The sequence below is a fragment of the Engraulis encrasicolus genome, chromosome 16, assembly GCF_034702125.1.
Source record: "Engraulis encrasicolus isolate BLACKSEA-1 chromosome 16, IST_EnEncr_1.0, whole genome shotgun sequence".
NCBI lineage: Eukaryota > Metazoa > Chordata > Actinopteri > Clupeiformes > Engraulidae > Engraulis > Engraulis encrasicolus.
In genome coordinates, this window is record NC_085872.1 from 7,216,239 (window position 1) to 7,238,866 (window position 22,628).

At 45.1% G+C, this 22,628-nt stretch overlaps 1 protein-coding gene across 1 annotated transcript; it reads right to left on the reverse strand.

Annotated features, from left to right (window-relative positions):
* Positions 1-2,505: 2,505 nt before the first annotated feature.
* Positions 2,506-14,340, reverse strand: LOC134465957 (E3 ubiquitin-protein ligase Midline-1-like). Its single transcript, XM_063219855.1, has 9 exons — positions 14,303-14,340; positions 9,457-9,924; positions 9,041-9,176; positions 7,865-7,960; positions 6,774-7,007; positions 5,501-5,523; positions 5,043-5,188; positions 3,083-3,354; positions 2,506-2,838 (listed from the first exon to the last, which is right to left on the reverse strand). The coding sequence occupies exons 2-9, from the start codon at positions 9,903-9,905 to the stop codon at positions 2,506-2,508; spliced, it is 1,689 nt and encodes a 562-aa protein (XP_063075925.1). The 5' UTR covers positions 9,906-9,924; positions 14,303-14,340.
* Between the last annotated feature and the right edge of the window lie 8,288 nt (positions 14,341-22,628).

Below are 22,628 nucleotides of genomic sequence, written 5' to 3' on the forward strand. Positions count from 1 at the left end.
GGAGGGCATGAGGTAAGGTTTTGGATTGCTGTCAGCAAGAGGGTGAAACCAGCCAGGAGGGAGTGAGAATGAGAGAGAGAAAAAGGAACAACTCCACTGAGAGACCATCTGTCTTTCACACGCTTTCCCTCCCTCCTGACGTTCCACAACATGCCCCCCCTCCCTCCCTCCAACCCCTCCTCCCACTGCCCTGCCGCTTATACAGTCTATCCCCTCTCTTTATTTCTGCTACGTGTGACAAAACAAACACATTTTAAATTCTATTTTTAAATATGCATGAAGCCCACCCCCAAGTTTCTGAATTTCTATTATTTGTTAAATGTTGATTCATCGTCTTTACTTGTAGTAAACTCTGATGTATGACTTGGTTTTGCCGGCTTGCTTGGAATTAATTCCTGCAGAGACTTTTATGACTAATTTCATTAGTGACCGTTGATTTATTTACACTTTCTTCAGACTATAATCAACCTCTGAACCTCTGTCTACAAAATGTAAATGTGTGTAATTCATTTTTATCATCAACAGTATTAACATCTTCAATTTCAACTTTCCATAAAATACAGATAAGGTCTGGTCAAATTTGTAGTAACACATTAAAACGAACAAATCAGATACACCTATATCTTATCTGCATCATCTCTACATTGTCATTCCACTTACTGTTACATATAGCAAACCAGTTGAAGGGATTTAGAAGTGAAAAAGAAGAAGAAGAGTAAGTAAACATTCCCAAGCAATATAATGAAGGTATAATTCACCTGTTTCAGCTTGACGGGAGCCCTGTATAGTTCCTCAGAGACGTGTGGAGTGGAGCAGTCCTCCTGAGGGATGGAAATAGCCTTTGATCTGTAATACATGCGACAGTCCTTCTCACCACTAAAGCCACTGGACCCTCCCCTAAAACTCACCCTCCCACGCTCAATCTCTCTCTCTCTCTCTCTCTCTCTCTCTCTCTCTCTCTCTCTCTCTCTCTCTCTCTCTCTCTCTCTCTCTCTCTCTCTCTCTCTCTCTCTCTCTCTCTCTACCACACCACACAAATTCACACTCACTCAAATTCTCAGCTTAGTGTATTGTTTTCATCAACTATTTAAATATGTTTTGTTGGAAAATATATACACCCATACACAATAAAAGCAAACTAAGATGTAAACAACACAAATAGAATTTATTGACATGTCAGCAATATCTAATGTATTCAATTAAATGGCATACACTACACAGATTTCTTCAGTCCACATTCTTCACACTTTTCTATTCGTATGTTTTGTTCTAAATGTAGTGTGCTGTGTCTATTTAGTTGTGGTGTACTGTACTATGCTACATCTGAGGTTCTCCATATCAAAACATATTTTTTCCTCGGAAATACTTTGCAAGTTTGTCTGTTTTCTATGCATAGGAAAAAAAAATCACCATCATCATCATAGGTAAAACAACATAACATACAATGGGCAAAAAAGAGATATCAATGAAAAAAGAACGAGACATAGATTGAAAGAGAATGTGTGTGAGAGACTGAGGGAGAGAGAGAGAGAGAGAGAGAGAGAGAGAGAAAGGGAGAGAGAGAGAGAGAGAGAGAGAGAGAGAGAGAGAGAGAGAGAGAGAGAGAGAGAGAGAGAGAGAGAGATGCCGAGTCACAGAGTCCACCTTGTGACAGATTTGGGCACTGCCCTTGAGGAGGAGGAGGAGGCACCCCACCCTTTTGATGATCGAACGTCTGCTTGCTGAAATTTTGCATCCTGTTCATTGTAAATCAGCCACAGTCCCCCCCTCCCCCCCATGAACATTGTGTAGGAGAATCTTAGCGGCAAAAAGGCTGGAACTGTGCCTTATTCCAGCATCCCGCGGAGTCATAACCTGGACATACCTGCATATCTGCAGACCTATCCGTGGCACTCTTGGTAAGCTCATAGGTGTACGAATACAACATGAACATAGTACAACACGATTTAAACGACAACGCGATAATACTGAGCTGAGCTCATGACACTGTGTACACGTCAAATCAAATTTGTATTTGATTTCATTTATTAGGATAAGCCCCTTGAGGTGCAACGTCTCATTTCCGAAGGGGTCCTGAAAGTAACAAGTGAACATTTCATCATCATAATCCATCCATTTGTTTTCCTCTTTGTAATTTGGCTTTGGTGATGGGAGCAGATCATGTTAACTAATCAAGAAAGCTGCAGTAGTGATGAGAGCAGTGCATTGGTTTGTTTTCTGAGTTCAGTCAGCCAGCAGCAGCAGCAATCGTTTACCGGAGAGGCAAACTGTACTGTACACCTTCAACAACCTTAGACTATGAACACTCATCTCTGCACTGTGCTGACTTCAATTAACTTTCACTGTAGCCCTGATAGCATCATCCATGCAAGGAGGATAGATCCGCAAATAATAGCAATAATCAAAAAAATAAATAAATAAAGTCAGAGAATGAGTGGTCCTGACCATGCAGGGCCACAGCTTCAGCCACAGTAAGAAGTTCCAGGAGAACGTTGGCCAGAGAGCTCAGCCGTCTGTAGTAGCAGCAGCACCAGAGTCCTGAAGTGGAGGCGAGAGCGGGCCGGCCGGGCACATCTTGACGATGGAGATGCGGCTACGCAGGTCTGGCTTGTAGAGGCCGAAGCCCAGGCACACAGGCTGGGTGAAGGTGGCGTTGAAGGTGTAGAGGTGCGTCAGCATGGAGGACGACCCCACCTCCGAGAAGGTGATGGTGCCAGCGTCGTAGTCCAGGGCCAGGGCCACGCGCGCACCCTTCATCTGGGTGGAGAGGCGGGTCTTGCGGCGGTTGTGCCAGACTGCTAGCTTCCTGTCGTGCTGCTGCGTGAGGCTCCAGGACACCTGGCAATCAACCAAGCGTTATCTGCTGCCTTGTAAAATCAGTTAATAGTAACAACAACTGCAACAACAACAATAATGATAACAATTATATTATTATTAATAACAACAACAACAACAACAATAATGATAATAATAATAGTTATTATTTTACTGTAGAAAGAAGAAGAGAAATGTGTTTTGGCAATTAGTAAATATAAAATGATAATAAAAGGAATGCACAATAAAATGTCACTATATAGCCTACCTTGTTATTTCCAAAGGCTGTGCCTAGTTTGCCTTTTCTCTGGATGCTGGTGTAGGAGACGGCAATGTCCCAGAAGCCGTGGGCCTCCAGCTCCCAGTAGTGCGTCCCTGAGGAGAAGGTCTGTGAGGTCAGCACCTGGGACCAGTGGTCAAAGCGCTCAGGGTGCGCGGGTCGCGGCCTGCGCGTCTTCACCCTTTCGACGGTACGAAGGTCCGCAGAGATGCTGAGGAGAGGGTGTGCAGAGTTCTGGTCCAAAGTGAGTGGGCTGCTCACTGCAGGACAAGAGGAAGAAATGTAATAACTGCATTTGCTGCAGATACTTTGTACTTTGCAATCACAGTTTGCAAATGGATAACATCAGTAGTAGCTGAAGTAAGGGAGGGGAAATCTTGAATTCTGACAAATAAGTCCTTCAGAGTATGGTGTTATTAGAATCAAAGTGTAGTCGCCAAGGACACTGTAGTAGAGAGAGTCATGCATGCAGGCTTTCAGATTAAAATGAGATAAAACATCATATTGTTCTGTCACAGTACAAAAGGCAAGGGCTACAAATGAATGATAAGAAGTGAGTGATATAGGTAGACATCACTTGGTAAAGCAATTGGCAAGTTTTCAATGATCAGATTCTCATTGGTGCACACTGGGTCTTGGTATGTCAAGTGACGATAACTTGAACAAAATACATTCAACAAATGGCAGACAAGTGCAGTATATCAGGTATGCTCTACTACATTCTAAAAACGAATTCAGTAACTTGACTGCTATCAGCATAGTTGTAAGCATTACTGTGAGGGGGTGGGATCAAGATTGTATTTGTGAGCTACAAAAGCAAGCCACACTTAACCTGAAAGAGCAAGAAATCACTTCACGTCTTCTGCCACATAAAACATGTGAAAACACAATATGTGCGGGTACTGGGTGAATGTTGTTTACTGCTTTGCGGTTGCAGAGAGCTCAGAATTTCAAATGTGGTATCAAAATCAAAGGGGCACTGTGCAATATTTTATTTCCAGAACTCATGCTGCCCATTCACAAATGTTATGCTTTTCAGTATTCATTATGACTGGGAAAATTGCACTTTTCATTCATGAAAAGGTGGATCTTCTCCATGTCCACCATATTGACTTTCCAGAAATAGACATTTTTAGCTGCAAAACTGGTCATATTAGTTTAGTACTTAGTAAATACTCATGAATAGATCAAATGTGGAAATAGGCATTACAGTTTCAATGAGCAACATACAGTAGTTGCAATACCTACTCTGTCCCCCATCCTACATAGTGCACCTTTAACAACAAGGCAGCACCTCTGAAATATTGTACAAATTTTTTTTTTTTTTTGATCTTCTAAAATTTGGGCCCCTAAAAAACACACCTAAATTGTGTGTGTGTGTGTGTGTGTGTGTGTGTGTGTGTGTGTGTGTGTGTGTGTGTGTGTGTGTGTGTGTGTGTGTGTGTGTGTGTGTGTGTGTGTGTGTGTGTGTGTGTGTGAATGTGTGCACGCGCATGTGTGTGCGCATGCATGTGGATGTGTGTGTTTGGGTGATCCGGATCATGGACCGGAACCAGGACTTAAAAAAAAAAAAATCTTCACCATTGCTGGTCTATATATCTAGACGCCCCTAGTGACCAGAAATTGAATTGCGGGGAGAAGGCAGAAAGACTTAGGGTGTAACATAGTCAAATGTTCTATCAAGCAGCTTCCTTGACAGAGGTCTGCGCTCTCTGGGTGCTTCTAGTTCCTAACTTGGAATTATGACACCGTCTATGTCAATTTGCTGTAAAATTTGTATTCCTGGGGGGTCCACAGCAACCTTGAGCCTAGGGGCTCCAGGCCATCTTAATCCGGCCCTGTGTGTATGTGTGTGTGTGTGTGTGTGTGTGTGTGTGTGTGTGTGTGTGTGTGTGTGTGTGTGTGTGTGTGTGTGTGTGTGTGTGTGTGTGCTTGCTTGGGCACCTACACAGCTCCCTCTTGAGGTCACTGAGGCAGTGCAGCGTTGCGGTGATGAACTCGCGGTACTTGTGCTCCAAGTACTCCAGGATGCGTTTGCGGTCGATGATCGCAGGCCTCGGGTTGAACATCGGCGAGTTTAGGTCATTCATCAGTCTGTAAGTTAGAAACAAAATTTAAACACACACCGACCTGACCACACACAAAATCCTCACTGCTAATTTTGGCCTCTTTCCTTTTTTTCTATACACAGACAGACACAAATGCAGTACATGCACGTACATGCACACAGATACACAACCCATTTGAAATCTAAAAACATGTACTATGGAGTCTGAAACCTCTAATACAGAAACACAGCTAAAACAATAGACGAAATACGTCTTCTGTTACCACACCAAATCTTCAAACTACAAAGTACACGGCACGGACAGAGGCAGTTGTATACAGTCATTGCTGGTGACTTACTTTGTGTCATCACATTGTAATGCCTGGTGAACACAAGCAGGCCAGCGAAGAGAACAGGAAAACAACAACTACAACCATTAATAAATGGATCACGTTTATTATGTCTTCTTGTTAACTTAAGTCATTTGTTTTCCTTAGTTTCAGGCATGTAAAAAACATTTCCATATCTGAAACAGAAGAAAACTAATGACTAAATACAACCATTAATACTGATGATATTAAATATGAGTGCTCAAAACCCAAAACTCAAAACAGATTGGCCCCCTGAGCATGGTGATTAAGTAAGCCATTACAATACCCTACATATCATTATTGGGGATTGGACTGCCTGAGATGCCAGAGCTGGCCCAGATCGGGAAACCTCTTGGCGTGTGTGTGTGTGTGTGTGTGTGTGTGTGTGTGTGTGTGTGTGTGTGTGTGTGTGTGTGTGTGTGTGTGTGTGTGTGTGTGTGTGTGTGTGTGTGTGTGTGTGTGTGTGTCTGTGTGTGTCTGTGTGTGTCTGTGTGTGTATTTATGTAGCTACTTCACACCTGAATTTCCCCCTGGGGATCAATAACGTTTCTCTACTCTACTCTGCTCTATTACATTACATTACATTACATTACATTTGGCAGACCCTTTTATCCAAAGCAACTTGCAATCAAGAACATAATCATAGCATACAGGAATTAGGAAGAGTGGTTTACTTCAGGCCTGCTGAACCTCCCATGTGTCCCACAATAACAGCTTTGCCCATGTGTGCTTAGCAATATCGCAGCCTGCATATTGGGAGGGTAACATTTTGCGAGAAGGTTGCTGACATAGAATAGCATCCGACAGAGGGATGCAGGACCCCAACGCGACATACAAATTAGAGTATTCACATGACTGTTTTTCAGTATTATCAGTGCAGAGCTTAGTGAAGTGTGATAATGTATCTTCAGTCAGAATGCTTTAGGATCTCGGTATCTGGTGCTTCGAATGTTATCACACAATATAATGGACAATATCAATTGAAAAGATCCCATAAGAATGGAATAGTATCAGGCAGCTACAGAGCTGCATAATGATCCAGTATGCTGTAAGTACATTATTCAACACACAGGAACAAGCTGAATATTCAATTATTTTGTTAATAGCCCCTTAATGCACATCATTCCACCTGTGGAAGGCTGTTAGTCACTGAAAAAATGTACTATAGTAGTACTACACCACTACGACAGTGCACAGCAACAGTAAATGTACAACAGAGACCCTTGCTGGGATGAAATCTGAAATACTATCATAACCTCACCCAGATGAGGAGGAAGGGGTCCCTCTCCTCCAGCAGCGCGCCCACGTGCTGGCAGATGGTGTCGGTCTGGCTGAGGTCAGCCTTCAGGCGCCCGCCGTCCTCCGTCAGGCTCTGCATGGCCCCCTGCCTCTCGTGCTGCGTGCTGTCCCTCAGCGCCGTCACCAGCCGCTCCACCTGCTGCTTCAGGCCCCAGCCCAGCCTCTCCGCCTGCGCCTTCTCCCGCTCCACCGACTCCTGCAAGAGTGGGTCGGCACCCCCCAACCCAAACCCCAGGCGTTAGAGACACAACAAGGCCCAGCTGGCTTTGCATTTTGGTGTTTTAGCGAGGAGAGTCACTGTGAGGACGACAGCTGCACCCGCTCCACCGACATTACATTACATTACACTTTACCTAAAGCGATTTACAGGCATTTACAGGGTATTGGTTGCAGTCCTGCTGGAGCAATAGGTGCCTTGCTTAAGGGCACTTCAGCCATGGATGGAGGTGTAGGGAAGACTAGTAACGAATAGATTCGAACCTGCAACTCCTAGATGTTAAGGCCACATCCCTCACCACTATGCCACGACTGCTGCACATCCCAACCCAAACCCCAGGCTTCAGAGACACAAAAAGGCCCAACACACTTTGTATTGGGGTGTTTTAGAGACGACAGTCACTGTGAGGGCGACAGCAGCACACCCAATGAAGAAGGAAGATTGTGCACATCCTAGGTTCAGATGCATACAAAGGTCTTCTTTGCACACCCAACCTACACCCCAGGCTTCAGAGAAAATTCAAGGTCCAATTCACTTTGTGTTTTTTTAATGTACAGTGTTACAGACATGCTGTAGTGAGAAGTAAGACTCAAGGCCCCAGACTCTGAATAGTGAGAATATAGTGGTTATAGTAGTTCTTATTCTTATAATTCAATGCTCCCAACTGAATGATTTGCTGTTATAATAAATGTTTGTGGCAGGGCACTGCTGCTAGCAACTAACGATTGATTATAATATATCTGTAATGAATACACCTGTACTCATGTAAAATACAGAACACATATTCAAGGCTGCAATATTCAAGGATTATCTCTGTAGTGGTGCAATTCACTTACGGTCAACGATCGAAATGTTTTCTCATGGTCTTTGAGAAGCTTCTCCCCCTCTTTCATTTTATCTCGGGCTTTATGGAGCAGCCCTCGTAACCTCACCTGAAAGGAAAGTTTAATATTCAGATTCAACATCAGGAGGTGTAAGAATGTACATGGCACTTTGTTGACAGCAGTGTGTCCTGGAAGACTGTGTAACAATAGTCATTGTGCATCCCGATCCGATCCAGGCTTGAACATGCCACATAACCATAACTCCTGAATGGGGGGCAGCATGGGCATAGGTTTTGGTGTGGACAGTAGAGGCATGTGCATAACAATTTTGGGATGAACCTAAATTTTACCGACCACTTTTGACAAGCAACGTAATGCAAAAATAAGATACAGTATGTGAACAATTTGCCATGTTTATGTCCCCTCCACTTGTATCCCCATAATGCATGCTGTTCTACCAATGGAAAGCTGTAATGGTCGTTTAAAAAACTGAACTATAGGCTACTACACCCACTATGACAATGCACAGAGACTTCAGTAATACATTGCAGCTAAGTCATTGCCATTCTGGTAACAGCACTTTTATAACAGGGCTTTATAACCAAACCTACACCACTGGGTGCCGTACAGGCTGTCAAGTGAACAGCCAGGCAGTTACGGCAGTCAATAATTTCTGCTTCAGGATCAGCAATGCAAGTTGACATCTGTGACACAGTCTATTAAGATTACAACAAATGACAGCCAAAAGCATCCTCACCTTCAAAGGGAAAATACGCTGCCTTCTATTGCAATTAGGGTGTGTATAATTACATGCACAGACAACAAAATGTGTCCATGTCCTTTCAGATTGACACAACTGATTAAATATGGGTAAGCCGGAGTACTTTCAACAATCAGACTGCAGTATTGATACGGGCCGTATCTGAACATTACATTATACTCACTGTCAGGGGAGTCAACAGAGGGGGACAAAGGGGTCAGTTGTCCTGGGCCCAGGGAGACAGATGGGGGGCCCAGAATTGGGTACTCATTGCGTTGAATGTATTGGGTGGGGGGCCCTTTCAGAGGACTTTGTCCCGGGCCCAGCCAAAGCTGTCAGCGGCCCTGCTCACAGTGGCTGAGGCTTTTGGGGTTAGGTGCCTTGCTCAAGAGCACAACACTCATGCATGGAGGGGAGGGGTTACACACCTTGAAGTCCTCCTCCACCTTCTTCAGTCCCCTGACGTGGTGGTGCCGGTGGGCTCCGTCCAGGATGCAGTCGGGGCACAGGTACAGGCTGTCGTCACTGCAGAAGTAGCGGAACAGCTCTTTGTGCTGGGGACACCTGCAGAGATGCCGTTTGAGATATTGGGGAGAAATATGTTTACTGGAAGGTTACTGGCATGGCCAGTTGGTCCTATTGTACCGTCGAAAACGTGCATTTCCACCCATGATTGACTGTGGGCAAGTGATGACTGGGAAACCTGAATGGCAGTGAATTGTAGCCAAGTTATTTCAGGCAGCTCCATTGAAACCCATTCATTTTTCATTTGTAAGCAATTGCCAACTAGCTGCAACTAGCGCCCGGACGACTTGAGTCAGGTGTGCTGCCTACATGACTGTACCTGCGGCGGGACAGGTCTCCCAGAGGATCCACCAGCAGGTGTGTGCTGAAGGCGGGGCAGTCCAGGTGAGGCTGTAGGTGCTGGGCGCACAGGGACACCTCGCAACGCAGGCACGTCTTCACCGCCAGAGCACGCCCCTCGCGGCCTCCATGCCCATCTCCTCCACCTCCTCCGCTACTGCTCCCCGTCTCTCCTCCGGTGGGAGGGCAGCAGTCACACAGCACCACCTGCTGGTCCTCCTGGCACTGCAGGCACACAAAGCGCCCCTTCTGGCCCCCCTCCTGCCCCGTGGCACTGCTTCCACTGCCGCCACTGCCATTGTTGCTCGTGCAGCGCCAGGCCTCCCGCACGCAGTTGGGGCACAGGCTGTGTCCGCAGGGCAGCAGGTAGGCCTGGTTGAAGAGGTCGCGGCACATGGGACAGGTGAGCTCCTCATCCATCGAACCCATGCTGGCCAGCTGGGTACACCTGGAGGGGGTGGGGTGAAAGTTAAAAAAAGAAACACTGTTTTCTCCTAAAACAAGTAACTTAACTGAGCAACCAGTAGACCTGTGTACTTGTTTTACGATCAGCTGACTCTGCGCTGGTTGGATCAAATCAGCCTGATCTCCAAAAATTCCGTGCTCCTGGACACGGATGTTAAAGGATTTATCCGGAGTTGGAACAAATTTGCCTGTTTTTTGCATGTTTGGGATGAAATACAGTCACTCTAGAGCAAAATCAAGGCAAAAGGATGCGTTTTGAGAAAGTTTGATAATATCACGTTAGCCTCGTTAGCCATATCAGCTATGAAATATGAAAGATGCGGGCATCGTTTTTCGGCGGTTACACACATTTCAAAAACACAACATTTTAAAGTCTTGCACAGCTCAAAACAACTTCACACTTACCTCGTAATATGTTGAGGGCATCCACACATAAACCGAAGTGTCCAAAGTCTTTCATGTATTCTTGAAAGGTCTGCAGAATGTGTTTTGTGAAGCTACTACCTTGAGAATATCTAAATTACGGTCAAGACAACTATTTGACACTAAAGCCCACCAAGTAGATTGCCGAGTGCGTCGCACCATCAGCTGTGGTTACTCGCTATGGAAATAATCATAGCTGATGGTGCGACGCACTCGGCAATCTACTTGGTGGGCTTTAGTGTCAAATAGTTGTCTTGGCCGTAATTTAGATATTCTCAAGGTAGTAGCTTCACAAAACACATTCTGCAGACCTTTCAAGAATACATGAAGGACTTTGGACACTTCGGTTTATGTGTGGATACCCTCAACATATTACGAGGTAAGTGTGAAGTTGTTTTGAGCTGTGCAAGACTTTAAAATGTTGTGTTTTTGAAATGTGTGTAACCGCCGAAAAACGATGCCCGCATCTTTCATATTTCATAGCTGATATGGCTAACGAGGCTCACGTGATATTATCAAACTTTCTCAAAACGCATCCTTTTGCCTTGATTTTGCTCTAGAGTGACTGTATTTCATCCCAAACATGCAAAAAACAGGCAAATTTGTTCCAACTCCGGATAAATCCTTTAAGGATACAAAATCTGTGTCCAGCAGCACGGATTTTGCCAAAATTCCGAGCTCCTGGACACGGAATTGTTTTCCGTGATGGACACACAGAAGTGCTTTCTATATTCCCACAGCACTGTGTTAACTCTATCATTAGAAAATACATACCAAATGCTAATCCTAAACAAAATAATGCTATAGCAATTTAAGTTGTGCCTGACCAAAACATTCCCTAACCTTAACCTGTCATTAAAGACATATTTTTGAGAAATAAGTTTTCCAGTTGGTTGATAGGCTATCAAATTCATATAATGAATGAAAGAATACAGCTATGCCCAGACCAAAACAATCCCTAACCCTAACCTGTCAGTAAGAAATGTTTTTGTTGAGAAAAAATATTTGAAATTAGAAAAATCCTGAGAAAACACAAGTCTGTGGAAACATAGAACTGTGGGAGTATAGAGAGAGCACTTCTGTGTGTCCATCACGGAAAATAATTTCGTGTCCAATAGCACGGAATTTTGGCAAAATGCTCCTGGAGACGGATTTCGTGTCCTTAACATTCGTGTCTAGGAGCACGGAATTTTTGGAGATCATGTTGGTCAAATCTGTAGTGGGTTCTTGCTAGGTTTTTAGTGTTTTTCAGCCTGATTTAGTACATTGTCATATTGTAACTGTGATGTATGGTTTGTACTGATGTACACAGCAAAAAAGACTGTTATTTCAACACTCGAAGAGTACTCTGGGGTCAAATACACTGTAGATGATGTTAAATCGACTCTCTGAGTGTTGGATTTAAATTGTGTTTTTACTTTGCACTGTGTGGATGGGGGTAGAGGGTAAAGAGAGGGAATGGGAATGGGGTTGGTGATCATGCTACTGTTAACTCAATCAGTAGCATATCTATCCAACAACTGTTTTGACCAAATCTGCTAGAGGTGTCACGGCATGTTTACTAACGTGCCATGCAGGGCTGGACTGGCAATCTGGCAAACCGGGCAAAATCCCGGTGGGCCGACGCCCCTAGAGGGCCGGTGATGTCGGTTTTTAAAAATAATTGTTATTAATGTTTTTAAAAAATGTGACCGGCGGCCCACAATTTTGTGCTGACGGCCCTCGGCCCTCCTCCAATGACATCAGCCCACACATAAAGGGGGTAGAGGGAGGGGGTGTCCCATTGGTGCACCTGAGTCGGACTTAACTATTCATTGCGGCCCCACCCCTACCCTACATTACGCGCACAAATTTTAGACACAAGCGATGGAGAGACTAAAAGGTGGTGTGGAAAAGCTTGCGGAAAAGGGATTAAAAAAAAACTTGCAGCAGAGGCAAGATAATGTGTTCACGCATGTAGTGTTGTAGCAGCAGGAGAGGGACAACAACTTCTGCATGTTGGAAGTGAAGGAGCACGCTAGGAGACAGCAGGTGAACGGCAGTAGTAGCCTCTACGAGCCCTGACAGGTATGAGTCAAGTCAAGATCTGTTCTTTCAAACTTTAGGATACTCCATGCCTCTCCCCAACTCTCACTTCAGCATTAAACATTAATATTAAATAGGCCATTAATTTCCACCACCATAAGTGTGCTTGAGTGCTTTGAACCGGTCGCACGACTCGCGGACATAGTCCATACACCAAACCACTGACGTGAATAATATTAACAAGTAGCCACGGCAGTGTGCCAAATGTATAGCATTACATGGAAGACCAGTGGTGTTGTTCTAAAGCATTCCGTGCACCAAATGCGTTTCGAAGACTGTCAAACTGGTGCCTACTCTCGCAAAATATTCAGCGATCGTTTGCGTAATCACATTTACCACGCAGTGAAAATGTCCATATGTCGTGTAACGGTTGTCGCATCTCGCGTGTGGAAAAGGTTTGGCAAACGGAGCACAATCCTCTTGGAGCACAATCAAACCATATTCTATAGGTAAAGACCTAGCATCTCTATCTCTCTCTCTCTCTCTCTCTCTCTCTCTCTCTCTCTCTCTCTCTCTCTCTCTCTCTCTCTCTCTCTCAGCTGTTATTTTATCCAGGGCAATTAGAAATGATAAATGATTGAAGAATTTCTTTTGAATAAGCTTTTGATACAGTTTTATCGAGACTATTTTATATGTAGCCTACCACTTTCAGCACTGCTCATTTTGAAACTTCAGTAGGCCTATGTTAATGCTTTCTTAACATATTTGACACACTAAAACATTGTGGTGATAGGCTACAGTTAGTTCATGATTTCCTTTCATCATTCAAGCTATTAAAGTAGCTTCCTTATGCAATGAGAGATGCATTTTGATAACAGGAAATTAACCCCTCTTCTAATGCACCTGTTAGAAGAAACCTTCAATTTAACATTAATCTAGGTCAATTTATGAGTAGGCTATACACTGAATACTATATTAATTTGGATATTTTGCAAGTGCTGCATACATTGTGATAAATAATCTATCTCCCTCTTCTCATCTAGTCAAAACAGACCAGGATGAGGTTGAGTTAGAGAGAGAAGTAGAGTAGGCCTAGATTACTTTTGCTGTGAGCGTGGTCATCTATTGCATTTCTAAACCACTGCCCAAACTAAGATTCATTTTAAATAAATAGTTGATATAGTCAGCGCACATTTCCTGGTGTTTTCTGGTAGCTGAAAGAGAGATTCATGCATGAATATTGCGCCTTTTCGCATAGGCCGCTTGGTCAATAAGTAGTCGGATGTGCTCCGCTGATTATGAGGGGCCGGTCTGGGCCAAAAATGCCCGGGCCATTTTGTTCTCCCAGTCCAGGCCTGGTGCCATGTGGAGCTGTCAGCCGACATCAGTGACACATGCCCATTATCACTAACACGTTAAAGCTGTTAGTAACAGATTATGACAGCTTAAAGCAGGGGTGGGAAACTGTTTTAATTCGAGGACCACTTCAAATTTGATTTAGTCCTCCAAGGGCCGTACTATGAGCACAAACCAGGATTTTCCCCTGCACTTTAGGCCTTTATTGAAGGTGGCCACCTTTTCAACAGACCCCACCTTCACTAGGTCCCCTGACTTAATTGGATTGCAAATTAAATTTCTACGATTTCTTTACAAAACATGCCATATTCCATGTGAAAGTTCATAACATTAAAATTACTTCGGGGACTGGACGTAAATGACCCTAGAGACATAGGTTCCCCACCCCTGGCTTAAAGTAACCAAAAAGAAGAAAAAAGTCCTCAATACTGACCAATGCTCCTAAATGTAATGGCATGATGCTTTGAAAACATTGAAAAGTGACACTTTGCACTTGTACTACTGATGTGGCTTGCATTCTCTGTGTTTTTGAGGTTAATGTATGCAACAAACCTCACCTGAGGGGAAAGTAGACAGGGTTCACAGATAGGAGGGGTAGATACATGTGTGCAGTTCTTCCTCCATGGAAGTCATGCTGGCCAGCTTGGTCAGCCTGTGGGGTTAGAGAGAGAGACAGAGAGAGAGAGAGAGAGAGAGAGAGAGAGAGAGAGAGAGAGAGAGAGAGAGAGAGAGAGAGAGACTTTTTAATCTTTTAACATTTTTATTGACAATAATTTATAAACCCATCAACTACTCATCAGCCCACTCATTGAAGCAGCACTATATCAGCAGAACAGCCTTCGGATGAAAAATTCAATAAATAAATTAATAAATAAACTCATACATAAACAAAACCCAGCCTCAAATTAAAAACGTTTTTTTTGAAAGAGAGAGAGAGAGAGAGAGAGAGAGAGAGAGAGAGAAAGAAAAAGAGAAAGAAAGGGAGAGGGAGAGGGAGAGAGAAAGAAAAAGAGAAAGAAAGGGAGAGGGAGAGGGAGATAGAGAGTGGACGACATTAAGACCTCAGCCAGGTGAGTAGAGTTGAGTTCCTTTATTTATTTACAGTCTAAAGTCTAAGTTTATTTATTTACAGAACCACATATCTAAAGTAAGCAACCCACCTACAAAATAGTAATGGAGGCCCAATCACCTGGTGTAGGTCCCCAAGCAGAAGCAGCACATGGCAGCATTACTCTCTGCGTCCACTGGGGGTGACCAGCAGTCCTGCAGGGGAGAGAGAGGGAGAGAGACCCATACGGCACATGCTACAAATGTGGTCCATTCCTCAATTTCCTCATATACTCACGGAAGCCGACAGGGGACGACGACAAAGGGGTCAGTTGTCCCGGGCCCAGTGAGAGAGGGGGCTTAGAATTGGGTCCTCATCATTATGTTGTATGCATTTAGTTTGGGGATCTTTCAGAGGTTTTTGTCCTGTGCAGGGACAAATTAAGATAGCCTGCGGCTCCTAGGCTACAGGTTGCTGTGGGGCCCCACAGAAAGCAAATTTTGCAACAAATTTATATTTTAAAGAAACTCCCGCACACTGACCATTTCGCTGTTCAGCGAAATGGCCAGTGTGCGGGAGTTTCTTTAAACTATTGCTGAGTGACCCATGGTGCCATCTCCGACGCACCTGCCAGCTGAGGTGTGCGAAAAAAGCCGAAGTGCAACAAACATATGTCATAATTCCGAACGAGGAATTTAAGGATAACAAGACAAAAGATTATTTTTTTATTGCATCATAATTCTCCAATTTTTCACTTTTGACCAATCAGGGGCCCCTGGCAGGTGGGGGCCCCCAGGCTACAGCCAATAGCCTGTGAATTTATCCGACCCTGGTCCTGGGCCCTTTGTAAAGCTGTCAGTGGCCCTGCATACATTCAATCTACTTAAATTTAAGGCAGACATACAGTACGCGTTCCATTTACTGCACTATATACACACATTGTACATGTAATGTGGAGTGTGTATGAATGCTTACGTATATGGCCGATGGAGCCGCTGACAGCTTTTTGCTAGGCCAAGGACAAAGTTGTCTGAAAGGGCCCCCCATCTGATACATACTGTACAACATCACGAAAACACAATTTTGGGCCCCCTCACTGGTTAATTAATTCCTCCCCCCGCCTGGTGGGTGGGAGGTCAAACCGGCAACCTTTGGGCAACAAGTTTGACCCCCTAACCCTTAAATATATATTACCCATGACTGGGTTAGGGGTGGTTTAGGCCTTTTCCATTTAGGCAAGAGTCATTTAGGCCACCTTGCCGTCGTTTAGGCCACCAGAGGAGCCGGTTAGGCACTGGAGCTCACCCATGACTGCCCTATTTATTCTCTGTGATATGCATAACTGGATACATTGTATGAAGCTGACAGGCATCATGGCATATACTGTAAGTTTCAGCCCCATTCAAGAGTCCCCCAAAGACTGGCAAGATGCCGCCAAACTTCATCGATATGGCCCAGGGGCCCACAGACTCATAACCCGTTCCTGCCCATTTCATACATAAGACAAGAGCCAGGGAGAGGATAACGCAGGCACAGTCTAGCCCATGCAGGGGGCGGTGGCCAAGTATAGGTCTTAGTCACACCTATCACAATTGATCCTAGATCCGGGAGTTAACCAAGCCAAGGGGTTACTGCAGCAGTAAACTAAGGTAGGCCTAAGCAGTAGTCATCCTCAGTCACTCACCCTACATGACCCTTTCCTGTGTAGGCCTACATGTCAGGTCTTCATATTGCCTTTTGGCTTTTTGCTCACTGGCCATACAGTATGTCACAGAAGTGTGTACACCCCACAGATTTTTGCAGATTTGTAAGTACATAATTTCATAGGACAACAATTAAGAAATTTCACTTCAACACAATGATTAGTGACCTGTTAACAACATATATAACCGCATAAATCTGTTGCTCACTCAAAAAATATCAAAATACAGCCATTAACGTTTTACAACATGTAACAAAAGTGAGTGCACTCCAGGTTAAAATCCTGTAGAGAGTGTCTGAGAAGGGATCGTGTTGGCCCGAAACGTGTCCAATAGAGAGGTCATCGGTGTGTGCTTCAACCTTTTTTACATTGAACTTTTACATTTTGAGTCTGCACCTGGCTAAAATAGATTGTTGTGAGATTTGAATGAACTCCTATGGAGAGTGTCATGATCTGCTTCAGTAGTCACAGTGCATGTTGACATGCATGTTTCTTTAGGTGTAATTCAAATTTCCAATGTTGACGGCATTCATGCATCCCCAAACCATGTCAGTCCCACTACCATGCTTGACTAGTCAGATGATACACTTTTTTTTGTAAAACTCACTTGTTTACCACCACACATGCTTGACACCATCAAAAGCAAAATTTGTCTAGCTTGGTCTCAAGAGAGATGAACAGACCAATGAGATGGATCACTAGAATCATGTTGTGTGGTCTGATGGGACCAAGACAAACAAATTTGCTTTAGATTGTGTGTATGGAACACACCCCGTGTGTATCGGGGTGTATGCCGAGGCGCATGAAGTAGCAGTAGAAGTCTTACTGATGTAATTACAACTCCAGTACATAATCTTCTGGTTTATGCAACAGTAATTCCACTCAGTCTACCTAATGAGGTAGACACAAGAGTACTACTACTGCTTCTACTTATAATACAGACCTGCCATACATATCCTGTGTGGGATATACACCTATACAGCATACACTGCATATACCTCAGGCTGTTTACCTTTCCCCATCACCAAGTGTCTGCTTTTGCCATGTTGGTATTAAGGACAGGTGCAAACACAGTATGAGTCTGAGTCGAGGACCACTAATCAGTCAGACAGACACAAGTCCAACACTTTGTTTAATCTGACCTTTCATTCGCCGTTAATCCTGTTTATAGAGTCTGTTTCTTTCATTCATTCCCTCATCGGCACCACAATGCATAAAAGCTACTGCTATGCGCTCCACATGAGTGAAGTCGCCAGGTTAAAAAAAGCCAGCTTAGTTTGGGACTTTGTCTCACAGACATACAGCATATATCCAGCACCTCCACGTTTACACAAGAGTCTGTGATACTGACCTCAGAAGCTTTGTTACCTCACCCCAATCCCTTCACCTGTCACACATTGAGGATCAAGAGATCAGTACACTCTCCCACCGGCTGTCTCCGGCCTAGGCATCCAAGCCACGGGGCTTGTAGTGCTGTGCTATGCTGTGGAAGATCCTTCCTGAGGCTTCTGACAGACAGACGCCAAACAAGCAAACAAGCAAACAAGCAAACAAACAAACAAACTTCCTCTAATGCTCGTCCATAGTCCATGTCACATTCAAGGCAGCAGAAACATGAATAAGTGACCACGTACATGTACATGTACATACCCGAATGGATCCCTCCAATGGTGGCTGTCACCGCCTGAAGTCTCTGCTGGTCGCCATGGAGCCGGATTGAGTAGTGTAGTCTGAGGCCGTGTTATGGTGAGGTGAGCCGGTGCACAAGTTGTCTGCTCTAAGAGCTGTGAGTGAGGGAGGGGGTGTGCAGAGGGTGGCTTATCCCCACTGCCATGTCTGCTTTGGCTGAGTGGTGGATGACCTGTTGGGGGGCGTGTCTGCTTAGGATGAGTGAGCTGTGACTGACCTATTGGGGCCGCGAATGCTGTGCTATGCAGACCACATGACACAGCAGCCAGTAGAGAGAGGCATGGGGAGGGGTCACGCTGGATGTGTCTGTGAGTGTGCGCGTGGGTTTCTTTGTGTGTGTGTGTGTGTGTCTGTGTGTGTTGTTATGTGTGTGTGTGTGTGTATGTGTGTCTGCGCGTGTGTGTGTGTTGTTGTGCGTGTACACAGTAAATTCTGCAGTGCTCATTTAACACTTAGAGAGTTCATTTGAGTCCATTTGGACTTAAATGAACTCTGTAAGTGTTGAATTAACACCACAACATTTACTGTGTATGTGTCAGGGATGAAAATAAGCACCCGGCCACCTGCCAATGACGGGTGAATTTGGCCTTTGGCGGGTGAAATATGTCAACCCACCCATCACTTTGACAGGTGACATTTTTCTACACGCGCCCGGGTCAATGCTTAATTATACGCAGCATCTAACATCAAAGGTTTATGCAAATTGGTAATGAAAAGAGTTATTGGCATCACAATAACTGAATTTATGACCTCTGGAACAAAAGTATTGATCAGGAAATGTTCTTACTTGGCATTACAATGTTTGGAATGGTTGAATATAAACTGGTAAAAATGGTGACTGGTAAAAATTGTGAGTGACTGGTAGATTTTAGCATCTACCTGCCACAGTGACTGGTGGGGAAATTTTTGTTCCACCCCAGGTGTGTGTGTGTGTGTGTGTGTGTGTGTGTGTGTGTGTGTGTGTGTGTGTGTGTGTGTGTGTGTGTGTGTGTGTGTGTGTGTGTGTGTGTGTGTGTGTGTGTGTGTTTCTGTTAGTGGACCATTGTTTTTGCTAGTATGTGTACACATATGCCAGTATGTGTAATCATGCATTTTATGTCAGAAATATTACATTCATGATAAAGTTATTTTTGTGTTTACATGTATGGCTACTATGTTTGAGGCCTTTACATAGTGTGTCAGTTTGTGTTTCACTGTTCAGGAGCCACTGTCATATTTTTGTTTGTGAATACTGGTCCACATCAAAGATGATTTTCTGCCATGGCATAAAATAAACAGAATATGATACTGAAAATTAAAAGACTATAGAACTATCATACATTATCCATCAAAACATGTCAAATAAATTACACTGCATACATTCCATAAATATTACAGCAATTGATGTAACATGGAACGGATAAAAGGATAAAAGATGTTTAAAAATCATTATATTGACTGATGACAAAATGATGGCAGGTTCACATTACAGAAGAATGAGTCCATTGAAAGTATTTCATCATTTTCACAGTCAATTTGAAGATGAACCTGCAAGACAAGAAGACAATATACAGATTAAAAGCAGCATTTGGAGTTAGTTCATTTGAAACTTTGTCGTCCCCATGGGAACATTTTGGTCAGCAAGTGAAAGGGTACCTTCAATTAAATACAGCTCCCATGCTCAGCAGCTGACAACTACTTGTCAGCTACCCCCAAAATGAAGGAGAGTGATCCTTTTCCTAATGTCTGTTCCATGACCATGGAAGAAACAGGTCAGTGGTACAGATTTTTTCCTTGACCTCCTAATTTAATTGAACAATCTAGGATTTGTACAGGAAGGTGTCACATCCTGCTGGGTGTTGCTGCCTGTCTGATGTTATCCCTGAGGCTGTTTTCTGGGGGTTAGTTGTTATTCCCCCAGCTCCTGTCCTTCCTCCGCAGCCAGAGCCAAAAGCTACCTTTTTCTGCCTCCTCTGCCAGCTCCTTTGTTGCCTTCTTTAGCCTTCCTCCAGTGACTCCCACATACTTCAGAAGGCGTATGGTCGACAGCCCCATAAAGCGTCGGCATCCCACTTCGACTGGATATATGGAAGTCTTCCAGCCCGACTCCCGGCACTCCGCAGCCAGTTCGGTGTACTTGGCTTTTTTCCGTTCAAAGGCTGCCTCAATCCCTTCCTCCGATGGTACAGTGAGCTCTATTAGAGCTACCACTCTTGCCTTTGCAGACCAAGCCACTATGTCTGGCCGGAGAGATGTGGTGGTGATCTCTGTGGGAAAGTGAAGCTTTCTATCCTTCATGCTCCACTCCTGGCCGGGAGTGAAGGGCCTTGTTGTTTCTTTTTGCCTGATGCTTCCAATTCCTCCTTCCGCAATAAAGATGGTAGAGTCCTCTGCAGGCGATGGTATTCTGCTACCCTGTCTGCACTCCTCCAGCACCTTGGCTAGCTTTCTCAGGACCTGGTCATGGCGCCATCTGTAGCGACCCTGAGAGAGCGCGATTTTGCAGCCTGACAGGATGTGCTGGAGGCTTGCGCTGGGAGCACTGCAGAGTGCACAACATTCCTCCTTTCCGAACCACTGGCTGAGGTTCCGAGGACAGGGAAGCGTGTCATACGTTGAGCGGATAAGGAAGATGAGTCTTGCCTGTGGGATCTTCCATATGTCTGACCAACTGATGTTTCTGTTTGAGATTCCCTCCCTGGTTGTCCAGCTTCCTTGCCGACCCTGAGACACGGCCTTGATCTTGTAGCGGTCTTCCTCCATCCTTGTCACCTCCGCCACCACCATCTCCTTCCTTTCCTTGCGGTGGGCCTTGGACCAGAAGCGTGGTGCATCTCCCCATCCTAGGCCTGCTCTTCCTACCTGGACTCTTCCCACAATTTCCTTGTGTTGCAGCCGACTGACAGCTTGGTCGACCTCTGTCTGGGCATTCCACTTGTGGCCAGTTAGGACCCTGGCATTGGCTTTCCTCACTGACTCGTCTGTGGACTCCCGAAGCTCGAGCACCAACCTTGTCTTTTCTTGCCTGTACCCCAGCTGCAGAGATTTCAATGGTAGCTGGAGCATGTTTCTCCCGAACAGGCCAGTGTCAGAGAGGCACCGTGGCAGCCCCAACCACTTTCAAATTAATGAGTTGGCTTTCCCATCCATCTTACTCACGGTCGATGAGGGGATCTCGCTCATTTTCAGGGGCCACATTACTCTCTGGTAGAGAGTGAATTGGTAGCACCAGACCTTGTACTTCCCCAGGAGTTGGCTTTGGTCGATCCTCGCCAGGCCGTCTGAGAGCTGCTTCATGACAGCTTTCCCCATCTGCTTATCGGAAAGCTCAGCAGTGTACAGCCTCCCCAGGCTTTTGATGGGTTGCTCTGTGAGTAGTGGGATCTTTTCTCCTCCGATGACAAAGGTGGTGCTGTCGTTCCTGACTCCTCTCCTGAGTGACAGGCTACGGGACTTGGAGGGCTTGATTTTCATTCTTGCCCATGACATCAGCTCATCAATCCTCTTCAGAAGCCTTGATGTACATGGCGCTGTCTGAAGAAGGGTGGTGACGTCGTCCATGTAGCTCCTTAGCGGGGGAAGCCTCTGGCCAGTTGGCAGTCTGATTCCTCCTGCCATTTGCCTAGCACCGATGAGAATGATCTCAAATGCTGCGACAAAGAGTATCGGAGAAATGGCACACCCCATCGCTATTCCGACTTCAAGCCGCTGCCACCCCGTGGGGAAGTCTTGGGTAGAGAAGCACATCTGCAGGTTGTTAAAATAGTATGCTATCATGTTCCTAATGCAAGTGGGCATGTGGAAGAACTCCATGGCGTAAGTGATCAGCTGGTGTGGGACTGATCCATATGCGTTCGCCAGGTCAAGCCAGATGACGTGCAGATCTGTCTTGTCCCGCTTAGCCCTCTGGATCTGATCCCAGATCATTGTGGAGTGCTCAACACATCCTGGGAAACCTGGCACTCCTGCCTTCTGGCAGTTGGTGTCGATGTAGTTGTTTTGGAGCAGGTAGTTGGTCATCCTTCTGGCTAGCACTGAGAAGAAGATCTTTCCTTCTACGTTAAGGAGGGTGATGTTACGGAATTGGCCAATCTCTGTGGAGTTTGCTTCCTTTGGGATGAACACTGCTACCGCTCTTTGCCACTCAGATGGAATGAGTTGTTTTTTCCAAATGGTTCTCATTAGGTACCATAGCAGCTCCAGTACCTTGGGGCAGTTCTTGTAGAGCTTGTAGGGGACGCCGTTGGGGCCTGGTGCGGATGAGGACCTTGCCTTCTCCACAACTTGCCTGACCTCACTGAGCTTGGGAGGTATGATGTTGAATTCAGCTGTTGGTTAGTTGTTATTAGCTGTTTTCTGGGGGTTAGTTGTTATTCCCCCAGCTCCTGTCCTTCCTCCGCAGCCAGAGCCAAAAGCTACCTTTTTCTGCCTCCTCTGCCAGCTCCTTTGTTGCCTTCTTTAGCCT

What these genes read in the sequence shown, in the direction of transcription:
- LOC134465957 (XM_063219855.1), bottom strand. Translation starts at nt 9,905, where the DNA reads ATGGGTTCGATGGATGAGGAGCTCACCTGTCCCATGTGCCGCGACCTC. An exon ending in AGGTGGAGGAGGACTTCAAG is followed by an intron (nt 7,961 to 9,040) that starts GTGTGTAACCCC and finishes CTTTCCTTTCAG; the next exon opens with GTGAGGTTACGAGGGCTGCT. An exon ending in ACCCCTTCCTCCTCATCTGG is followed by an intron (nt 5,524 to 6,773) that starts GTGAGGTTATGA and finishes TGTGTTCACCAG; the next exon opens with GCATTACAATGTGATGACAC.